The 11,802-nt window shown below is 36.7% G+C and overlaps 1 protein-coding gene and 1 long non-coding RNA gene across 3 annotated transcripts; both read left to right on the top strand.

Annotated features, from left to right (window-relative positions):
- Positions 1 to 866: 866 nt before the first annotated feature.
- On the top strand, positions 867 to 3,585 carry LOC117223105 (chymotrypsin inhibitor). Of its 2 annotated transcripts, XM_076521469.1 has the most exons (4): positions 867 to 1,387; positions 1,603 to 1,666; positions 2,336 to 2,451; positions 2,584 to 3,585. In XM_076521469.1, exons 1-4 carry the CDS (start codon positions 1,364 to 1,366, stop codon positions 2,701 to 2,703), a joined length of 324 nt encoding a protein of 107 aa, XP_076377584.1. In that variant the 5' UTR covers positions 867 to 1,363; the 3' UTR covers positions 2,704 to 3,585. The 2 variants fall into 2 exon arrangements, with proteins under 2 accessions (XP_076377584.1, XP_076377585.1); XM_076521470.1 differs by lacking the exons at positions 867 to 1,387; positions 1,603 to 1,666 and adding an exon at positions 1,940 to 2,060.
- Positions 3,586 to 10,234: 6,649 nt separating this feature from the next.
- LOC143259538 (uncharacterized) lies at positions 10,235 to 11,009 on the top strand. Its single transcript, XR_013033539.1, has 2 exons — positions 10,235 to 10,680; positions 10,758 to 11,009. It is a non-coding gene; the product is annotated as an uncharacterized LOC143259538 (long non-coding RNA).
- The last annotated feature ends 793 nt before the right edge of the window (positions 11,010 to 11,802 follow it).

Here is an 11,802-nt window from a genome sequence, read left to right as displayed (position 1 = left end):
AATTTGTTGTCTCTCATAACAACAGCGTGAACCGATTTGAATCAACTTTTTAGCGAACGTATATCTTACTAAGATCTACTTGAGGTATATTTTTAAATTTCCGTTATAGGCTTATATAAAAAATTTAAAAAAACGAGAGTTTTTTATTCTTTTTATCTTTCCCAGTAATAGCCGAATTTAAGAAAAACATTTTCCTCATTGTCTAGTAGACTAGTCTCGCTATAATTTAAAAAAAATTGAAACCATTTAGTCCAGCTTTAAGCAAGTTATTGCGTTTTTAAAGATGTATTCTCAATTTTATGAGTGACTATATATTCCCTTTCGTCTTTATTCGTCGAACATCAGAAAATGCTTTTAAACTATCTTTCAAATTCGCTACTGGAGCAAAAGATGTCATATTTCTTTTTCGTCGTTATATGTCTATCAACATTTTTGTAAATTCATTTGGATAAGTGTTGCTTATTTGTAGTTCTAAATTTGTACCATGTTTACCCTTAATACTATGGTTACAGTTATAGAGTTTGCATACTGATGTATCATTTGACAGGTTGTATTGATAATATTTTCTTTTTTATTTAGGTTGTAACCCTTTACGGAATTATTGGAATTATCCATATGGTACGCATGAGATCTCATGCACATCAGAAAATTAAAACAGCAGTCACAGTTAAACTACTTATTATTTATTTTTGTTTGCTTCTCAAAGATGCCAACAAATTTAACCAACATCGCTCGGAATTGCTTCGAAGCTAAGAGGAATACGTGAGGTACGTTCACAGGAGGTAGACTGCTCAAGGAGGTCCTCGTCCGCGAGCAGATTGCACGCGAGCGCAGATATTCTCGGTTTCTCGCGATCGCGCGACCGAGTTCACGCGCAAACACGCTGCGAGCGGCATTATCGATCGTTTAAGAACATTTAGCGTCGCGACAGCGCAGCGCCTGTGTGCACACAGTTGCAGTCGCGGTCGGGAACGGTTTTGGAGGATTTGCCGGTTCGCATGCGGCCGAATGGATGGTAGCAGAACAATGACACGTAAATCCCGCCTATGAGCGCCGTTTCGGTGGTCGGTACCCAATCAAAATTCCAATTCGAAAACTTTGCGCGAGCGTTCAACGGCTATGTATATGTTCATCATGAATTCACTAATTCTTCGCTAATTTGGGCGACCTCGGGGTCACGAACGACGGATCAGCTGGCTGTTTATCGAGACCTCCACATTCTCCGAAATTACTACATTCCTGACTTTATATGTCCTAATCTGGGATATGCGTCTCTAAACACGGTCTCCTTATCGGAGTTACCTCTCCAACCAGATTAAAACTGTTCTATACCATTATTTGACCACAACTAAACACAGCAATCATGCATCATGATTTTCTTCACGAGGTACTTAGTGGCTTTATTTTATTTATTTATTTGTGTATTGAAAATACGCCCGAAGTTAACCATTAGTTATAATATTGCAAAAACAAAACATACAGACGTTTAGAAAATTATTTTGTTCAAGTTGGTCACCAGCGTCTACTAGATCAGAAATACGAATACAATTCTGCTTTCGAACTGATTTCTTCACCTAACAATTCAATGGCTATCTGATTCAGGTGTGCACGTCCAGCCAACGGAAGATCTGGCTTGAAATTAACATATTGCAAACTGTTAATATCGGTAAGCTTTGAAATGTACTAAACTTTTAGTGTCACGAACAATGTATTATATACCTACAAGGAGCACTACAAATTCTAATTCTTGTTCGCGCTGCTAATTCTAACTAGGAAGTCGATCGTAAACTTGTCGATAGCGATTCGTTGACAAAATTATGGCCTCCCGATAAAAGCAGGTGTTTATTACCGTGTGCACGTTGCAATTTCCATAGTATTATAATAAATTCTAGATAAAATATGTCGTTCCCGTTTGCATGGAGAACGAGAACTATAAAAATCCGAATTGCGTGAGTTAAGGCACCAAATACCAAGTTGAAGCAGTAAGAAGCGATTCGAAATGTTCAAAATGTTTAAATTCCTTGTCGCGATGACGATGTTGGCCGTGGTAATTGCCGAGTGTAAGCATCGTTCGGTTTAACACTAAACTTATCGTGATGAGACTATAACGATGAGAAGATTATATTTATTTAGACCTCTTGGCACTTTTATTGTAATGTATGCTTGTATGGTCACATTTATTCAATCGTTTTCTGTAAAAGAATCTTTACAATTCCAGCCACATTAAAAGGAAACATCTGAAAGCGGTCACTTTGACCGGCTCGGTAGGGTTTAGTGTTAAGACGATCTTTCAGGATTGATTTCCTGCAAAATTTAATGTTCTTGATTGTTTAAGCTTTTGCCGACTCACTAGTGGAGTGTCCTAATAACGAACACTGGTCGCTATGCGGAACTTTGTGCGAGCCAAGTTGCGAACTGCCGAAACCGAATCCTTTCTTCTGCCCTAGAATCGTGAGTGTCTAAATTATTTTACAGTGGATAATATTCCTAGGAACTAAAATTTTTCTTTGAGATTAGTCATTCAAACCACTATACAGCCCAGGGTCTTTCTTCAATTAAATAATCACATTCGTGATGTTTCAGGAGTGCGCGCGAGATACTGCCGGCTGCAGGTGTAAAAATGGCTACGTGAGGAACGAAGATAATAAAGACTGCGTTGCACTAAAGGAGTGTCCTCACAAATCACAATCTAAAGCGATCTAAAACGATCTTTGAGAGACACCAACACCCGTGATCATCGACCGTTTCGAAAACCCCGTCTCACTTTCCCGTTCCGAGGGTCGATTATGGGAAGTGACTCGAAAGTCACTCTCTCTTCTCTTCTCTTCTCTCTCTCTCTCTCTCTTTCTCTCTCACCTTGAAATCTTATACACGTGTTTCCGACACCACCGCGCAGTGGGGAAAATGACCAAGTTGTGTGAAGGTCATGGAACTTTTGACAGAACTGAGATAGAGAGATGATTCTTTTCTTTTTTTGAATTAAACTTGAAATGTTCTAGAATAAGAGATAATTATAGAGAATGTCGCACGAACGACTTTCGACATTATAAATTTATGTCAATTTGATATTTTAAGATAAATATTGTGATTTTATCCATTATGACATGTGAGTGATTGGAAAACATAGACTCAACGTGTTTGAGTGATTTTAAAACATAGACTTTTCGTATCATTGAATCCAGGATGGATACTGTTCCATTATTAATTCTGAACATGCAAAACCCATATCAGTATAGCGAAATTCATTTTCAATCGAGGATTCAGCTATAATAGCAATCGCACTATAAAAAGAAAATTATGTTAACAGAAGGCGAAAATGGAGCTCGACCCAATGTGGGGAACCGTATTTATCCATCCACTTTAGCACTGTGTTTCCAAATATAGGACAAATATAATATATAAAAAGTAATAATAAAAAAAGATAAATGAAATAATAATCGTGCGTTGTGTTGAAGGTAACACCTAGAATGTAATGCGAGGCTTGCAATAGTCATGTTGGCTTATGAGTGAAGTCAGTTTTTGGGATGCACTCAGTCAATGGGATCTGCATGTGTACGTTAATAAATAATTCGAAATAATGATAAATCATTATCGGCTTGTGTTCGACCCGCCGGTCAGTATAAACATGAGTATACACAGTTAGCTGTGGCGCCTTCTTTTCAGAGAGCGCACACCTATATGTGTCGCGAAGATGAAGCGATGACGAGTATACACATCAAACACGGTTAGTGTCGCTGTTAAAGTATTGGATCAAAAAGACGGTTTTATTTTATAAAATTAACAGTTTTATTACTAATATTTACTTGTTCACTTAACATTAACATATATGTACTACGTAGAAAAAAATCAAATACTTATAAAAGTAAAAAATTCAAATTCATCCAAAGAACGATACGTAATGGCACTTTACACCAATATCGTCATTCTTTCCTAATCTTATTTTTATAGCAATGTATACACCTTCGTGTAGGATTGTTTGTTGATGAAATGCCTGGTATACATACAGGGTGTCACAAAAATATCTCGCATTACGGAATTGTGGGGTAGCTGAGATCATTCTAAGTAACTTTTCCCTTTGCAAAAATGCAATCTGCGGCTTTGTTTACGAGTTAATAATGAAAAACACTGGCTAATGAGAGGTGACGGCGCGAAGTTCGAGAGTCCGCAGCACGAGACTTTGACAGAAGGTCGGGACGGACTCGAGCCGCGTTCGAAGTATTGAACAAGTCACGAAGCGTGAATTTTCCGGATTTTTTTTTTATTACATAAAAGTGATATTTTTCAGAAAAACGCTATTCACCTCTACTTTAGAACGTTTAAAGAATATTTACTAATTTTTCGGACCCGAAATAATATGTAGTTTAACCGTGACAGCCGTTTTAATTTTCTGGTTTGCATGACACCACGTGTGTACCATATGAAATTTTTATGCAAGGTGTACAGTGAAGATTAATAAAGTTCGTAAATGATATTTTAATTTAAATAATTCCGTGTCCGAACAGAATTCAACGAATGATTCGCAAAGTTAATTTGTTTATTAATTAAGTTAATTTGTTCGTTAGATAAATATGAAGAATATTATCAATAAGAAAATCACACATTTAGTTGAGGATGCATTTCCTGACTCGTACGCACTGACCTCGTACAACATACATCTGATCCCAGGTCGTTGACCGCAAAATTTGAGGGATACTGTCCGAGGAACCTCTGGTATGGTTATTTACGAAGTTCACTTACACTGCACTGTCACCAAACATTGATGACTTAATTAATCACTGATAATCCGAATCATTTGTGGATATTACGAAAGATCACTGAGACTCGTTCGCGGATAATCGTTTATTCGACGCGTTTGATTGTGTAGGGACCGAATTGTAAGCTGTCAGATCTATAATAGAATCGAATTCGTCGTTCTTCGAGCCTTGCGACTCACCTTCGTAGTGCCGTCACCGCGGGAGAGAGAGAGAGAGAGAGAGAGAGAGAGAGAGAGAGAGAGAGAGAGAGAGAGTGAGAGAGAGGAGGAACAAAATTCGAGTCGAACGATACTACCTGGAGAGGCAGCGGCTAGCATGCCGGTGTACATTACAACGCAATGCTACAATAAAAACGATGACATAACTTTTTTATTTCTAATTTTTTATAATTGAACATTTTTTAATTTGTTGGTCAGATTTTTCCAATTAAAATGATACCAAATACGACATGTTTTAGACCATATTTATTCATTGTACGTAGCAAGTAACTTATTTTATTTGCGAAAAAAGCATTAGAAAAACCGATTCTTAACATATGAAATATTAAAGGCAACGTTAAAGAAGGTATGTACATGTGTCGTTCGAAAGAAAATTACCATACAATTCGAGCCTACGTTCGACGATGAGAACAGAAGGCTATGGCTAAGACATGACGGCGAGGGAGAGTTCATGTCTAAGAGATGATAGCAAGGAAGATTACTTGGCTAAAAGATGATGGTAGGACAAGCCTACGCGCGGAAGGTGTGAAGGAACGGCTTTCTGTACTTTTACCATCAACCCTAGAATTTTAAAAAGTCATACATCGAGGATGAACGATACTGTTTAAATACGAGGTTTTCGAAACTTAGCGCCGATGGCGCAACGGATGGGTTGCAGATCTGGCGACGAAGACAAGGGCTGGCATCGAAGCCACGTTATCCTATGAGAACAAGAGTCAACTCGCCATTCTTGTTCGAATCATTTTTACGACGGAACAACGGCAATATTCATAAAGCAATGGCTATATACAAAACAGGTCAAGAATCAAAAGAGTCGCACATGACCATCTGCGGTTCGCTAACGTGACGCTCGCGGGAAGACCCAGGAATCGGTCATTTTACCATAGCGAGAAATGCTAATCGTTGACTGGTACGCACTTCGGCTACCAAATCGGTATAAAATGCGACTGAAAAAAGAAACGTACGAATTTGACCATCAACGGTCGTTGCAACACGTACATTTGTAGTTCCACGGCTTCATTGATCTGACACACACCAAAACAGATCATTTTCAGTTATTGTAATTTATTATCAATGCTATTACTTTTTAATGTCAAGTGTTATTATTGGTGATATTAATAATTAGTGATATACAAATTGTGGTTATTAATATCGTAATTACATACACATATACATATACTAAGTACATATACATATCTTTACTATTAAAAAATATTATGGGACCAAGAAAAACAAATTGCGTTATTAAACATGCAACAAAACAACTTAATGTAGAATATAATTTTTTACTTATCTAATTATGCGTAATATCAATGCAACTTTTTAATGTACAGTTATTATTAACCCTTAGCGTTCCGAAGGCTCCGCTACGGAAACATTTGTCATTTGTTCCTTAACTCCGAAGGCTCCGCTGCGCAGCCAAATGTTTTTAGCATACGTTATCGTCGGCGTTAGCAATTGCTATCTGTAGTTAAAACGTGCTAAGTCTGTACTATTACGATTAAACCATTTTTTGACCTGTTCTATGGTTATGATAATAAATATTATAATAAGAGTTTAGAGCTGAGTGATACTGAAGACGTATTTGATTTTGAAGAGTTAAAAGACATTGTGGAAGACAATGTTGGCTATGATTCTGACATTTCAAGTAGTAGTAGCGAAATTATACGACCAAAGAGACGAAGAATGAGAATGATTGAAAGTGAAAGCGAAAATTCGTTACAGGACTTAGATGAATGCCGTAATGTTACGGAAGTATTACATATTCCAGATAGAATACCTTTTAATGTATTGCCACAGGTCATTGAACCACAAGTTTCTACAAACATTGAACAGCCGATACAATATTTTAAATTATTTTTCACGGACGAATTGGTAAATGAAATTATAAAGGAAACCAAAAATTACGCAGAAAATGTTCTAAACTTGAAAGAAATATCTAGTAACTCAATTTGGCAGAGTGATACTGTGACACTTGTCCAAGTAAACCCAGAATGCACATGCAAGATTGTTACCAAAGATATCACACCATGGTGAATTACAAAATTTAAAATTTATCTTTTATTTATAATAGGAAAATGTATATTTATAAAATAAATAAAACCGAATCCATTCAGAAGGACATGTAATCTTTGCCGCTCAAAATAAGACTTTCTTTATCTCAGGCGCTCAGCTCCAAAAATGTGTGTGTGTGTGTGTGCCACAGTTGCATTCTAAAATAAGGGTGAGCAGCGATTTTCTTGAAAATATCACTGTCACATAGTACAAAAATTCCGTCGCGCCCTTCTGCTAAAGCTACGTGCAACTCGCCCACGCAGTTCGCGCGCTTGTTTCCAGAGATTTTCTAATACTTTATCTTTATTTGTTATATCCATGCTTTTCAAGTATATTTGTGCACCATACTGTGTTACTGAGACTACCATAGCTCTGTAGTTTTTAATGGCCCGTAGTGGGTCAATCCCTCTGTTGCCCTTACATTGGTATTTCACTGCAACAGTTCTTATTTTGATCCTTGTAGTTGATCTTTGCCTATGCTTTTTGAATGATAGTAGACTGCCCTGTTGCAGTAAGATATTGAAAGCCCTTGGCAATTACTTGTATCGGATGACATATAACCCGGAACTGAGATTATTACGTTTGTTACAGTGACTCTCAAAACTGTTGTAATGAGTTGGTTGCGTGGGTTTAACAGAGAACATTTGAGAAGTAGGGCACTCTCAACTATAACTGTTGTTTTATTGAAAGGAGGGTTTCAATGTTTACAAAGCGTCCTCAGTGCGAATTAGGGTTGATTTGAGGTAAAACTATTTCAGTTAACTTTCCTATCCGCCAATCGCAACAATGTTGCACTCTGTTATTCTTCTTGCTATAGTTTGAAAATTTCCACCCGATACTCAAATTGAAACGTTTTCGCATGTTAAAATTCATTTTTTTGAAGCAATACTTGTCAGTGCAACAAATAGGTAAAAACAATTGAATCCAGCTACTCCAATGTAAGTCGAATTCGGTAAGAAGCTCATTGTTAAATAAACTCGCATTGTTAAAAAAACTCGCACTTTTATAATCTAAAAAATTCTACGATTCTTAATATTTGTAGTGAAAAATTAGAATGTCACCCATTAACCATTAGAATTATGCAGAATTAAAATTAAATTACTCAAGAAATTATAATTACAAATAATAATTCAATTAGATCCTAATTTTGTGGAACGTCGTTTAATTAAATTACAATGTAATTTGTAACTCAATAGGAGTATAATTACTAATACTAATAACGAATACCAAGTAATTGAATAATATTAATTACGAATTACACTCTAATTTAATTACATAATATTATTATTATTAATAATATATTGTTATATATTATTGTTATGAGCCGAGGACTAAGGCACTCTTGGGGTGACTAAGGATTCATTTGGTTGAGGGAGCGAAAGAGTTGGTTAGTTGTGGACGAGCTGTTGTTTGTTTCTGTTCGGAGATCCACAGAACAGGTACTTGTAGACGAGCCTACGTTTGTGTCACAGTCGGGATCTGCAACGGGGTAGGTTCTCGTAGACGAGACGACATTTGAGCCGTTTATTTTGAAAGTGGCATAAGTCACTTTTTTTTTTTTAAATGAAAAGATACCGTTCAATCGTCATTAGTGTTACCATTAACTCGATTTTTTTGAAAAAGTGACTTATACCACTTTCAAAATATACGGCTCATTTATTTCACCACCGTGCCGGGACCCACGAAAGGAGGAAAGTATAGAGAATTGTTAGTTTAACCTCGTAACTTATTAATGATGGTACACTTCAAGTTGAGAAAGTGCACCATGATGGACTTTGGACTAACGGTTGGAAACGATAAGAGAATGTGAATTGAAAAAATTGAATTAAGTCAATATACTTTGCCCCAAGTATAGTATATTACACATGTATTATGTTACAAATGTTAAATGTGAAGTGTTTTCGCGGAGCCTAAGTTCCATGCTCTCGGTTGTAATGCACTGCGAAATGCGGGGAAGGTCATAATTAACGGCCTTAGCGAGATTCTACCCGGTACACATGCGGGTGCAGATTCTAGCCCTTTGAACTCGAGCGGCTGTTACGGCGCCCGGGAGGTTTGACGCGTCCAGTCGAAGTGCGCTGTAGTAGAACTCGATCTGTTTATTTATGATGTGCGATAAGACATTTTTATCTGAAGTACTTTCATGGACCAAGCTCAGCTTGCGTTCTTAGCCAAATCTTAGCTTTGTTTAATTAGTCTCAGCATATCATTTGTTTGAAAACAGTCTTGGCAGTGAGTATAGCAGTTGAAAAATTTTCGAGCCCTAAAAATATGGATTGAGATCAGACCAGCTCAAGTTCAGACGAATTCGATTTTGCGATTTTGAACGAAGAAATTACATTGATTTCCGACGGATTACGTCCGGACGCAAAATTAGAATTATGATTCTAATTTTTCGCTATCTATGGATAGCGAAAGTGAAACCGAAAGTGAAACTGCGAAAAATGCAAGCACTTCAGAATTGGTACTTTGCAGAGAGTACCAAGAAGTGCCGCCAAGTGTACAATTTATACTTGGCCGAAACCTCACAGCATCACGCATAGCTTCCAATATAATCGTGATGCTTTTATGCTATCAAAGTCTGTCCAAATATGACAGCGGAGATGTGCGTACGTTTTTCAGATATCTACTGCATTGACAAGAAAGTAATTTCAGTTTGCACCAATAGATAGCGTCATGTTTGCATTGTCATTCTTTTGTTAAGGTTATAATTTTTTCGTCTTCAGTTATGGTAGTTAACACGTTTACGTTACTATTGAAACAAATTTCGTGTAGTTCTGTTGTTTGACTCATAGTTTGCTGTCAATTTTAACGCGGAGTTCAGAAATGCACATTTTCGATACGTCTTACTTTTTTATTTTCATAAAGGTAAGAAAGCGGTCGAGTCTCTCAAAGAGATATGTGAATTTTATGGCGTCGATTGCTTAACAGAAAGCACGTGTCAGAATTGGTTCAAAAAATTTCGTTTTGAACTTTTTTCACCTAAAGATCTTTAATCTTGTTAAGAATTATACAAATTGGTCAGCCACGAGGCTGCGTCAGAGGGCTCGCGTTCTTTTACAATATTAGCGTGTGATGTTCACTCGCGGCATAAAGTTGTCGGAATTCTCGAATGCGCGACTGTACGATAACGCACTACGCGATAACAAATCATCTCGAGACGATAAGCCGCAAAAAAACGATGAGGGCGCAGTTACAATTTGACTGTTGAGAACACTAGTAGAGCAAGACACAGTTCGGCGTATTCAGCGTGCGAGGAAGCAAAAATATACGAGAGCACGGTAACGGTCAACGAAACGTCGACACGCTCTCGCTGACATTGCAAGGATTCTCGAGATCTTCCTAAATCGATTATCGTAGAATGGTCGCGACATGGTCAGAAATCTCCGAGCTGACCGAAAAATAGGATATCGACGATCGTTACACTTCTTGTGCAACGCAAAGTTCCCGAAAATATCATCCAGGCACATTGGAAACCATACATGCGAACTTCTAAAATTAACGAAGTTATGGTTATTTGGAGGAAGCAACATGCTTATATAATTAACGATATACTAAACTTTAAAGGAATTTTTCTTGAAACTCTGCTTTTTAGAACGATGTCCATAATATCTCAAAATATGTATACTCGAGCAATTGACTCAAAATTTTAAGTGAGCATTTCATACACATGTGATTACAGCCCCTACTGGAATCAACCAAAAATTTTTATTTTTTTCTATTTTCTTAGGCCTCCGAAGTTTAACAAAACATGTAAAAATCGAAAATCGAATTTCAAGGTATCGCCGCTTTTTTAAGTACCGACTTTCGTTCTAGTACCTGCTATCGCCAAATTTATACTGATCAAGGTAATACTGATCTTTTTTTAAAAGTGATTATGTTTGAGAGTATGCAGTGCCACACATTTCAGCTTTTCTTGTCCCAAAGAATTTGAAAACGTCGTTGAAATACGTACAAATATATCTTATAAATTTTACTGTAAGAGGTATAATAGTTCTTTTACAAAAAATTCCCCCTAATAATGTTAAAAATCACGCAATTTATACTAGAATACCCCGATAATAAAAAGCATATTTGATAAATGTAAACGAGATATCACTAGCAAGTACCGAAAAGATGCACACCCAATTAATGTATAATATGTACATCATTCTTATCAAGCTGGGAGTCTGTTACATCCTACTCCACTATATTAGTTCTAATCAGATTATTTCTTGTTCTTATCATTATTATTAATGTTATTGTTGTTACATCACTTATTATTATTAATGTTATATTGTATACCAACGTCATTCCACTACCATCATTTACAATTGTATGCCAACGTCACTCCATTATCTACAACCCATGATTTCATCCTTGATTCTTCGTCGAACTCTGTCCTTGTCGCATCATACTCGAACCTTTGTCTTACCACATCATCTTCAAAGCTATGACCTACTAATCCTTACAATTCCTAAACCACCACCACTAAGTTAGAACCTATGTAGGATGGAGGAATAACTTTGATCGGAATGTAGAGCAATAATTTTGAGATACAGAAGAACTTTATTAACAAAAGTTTTGTGGTTTAACGGAGGCCGTAATATGACAGTATTAATTTTTTTACATGTAGAGGAATTTTAAAGACTTTAGAATTATGGTCATTTTTTTCAATGGCATGCTATGCTTTTCTATTCCTAATGAAGTAGCGAGTACTTGGACGATTCCAACGACCAATATACAACGTCTTGCGATAACAGATAAGCATTAAAATATACTGTGTATAAGCAGAT

The sequence above is a fragment of the Megalopta genalis genome, chromosome 5 (assembly GCF_051020955.1).
Source record: "Megalopta genalis isolate 19385.01 chromosome 5, iyMegGena1_principal, whole genome shotgun sequence".
In the NCBI taxonomy this organism is placed as follows: domain Eukaryota; kingdom Metazoa; phylum Arthropoda; class Insecta; order Hymenoptera; family Halictidae; genus Megalopta; species Megalopta genalis.
Note: the sequence above shows the minus strand (reverse complement) of the source record. Positions and strands in the feature narration are given on the sequence as shown.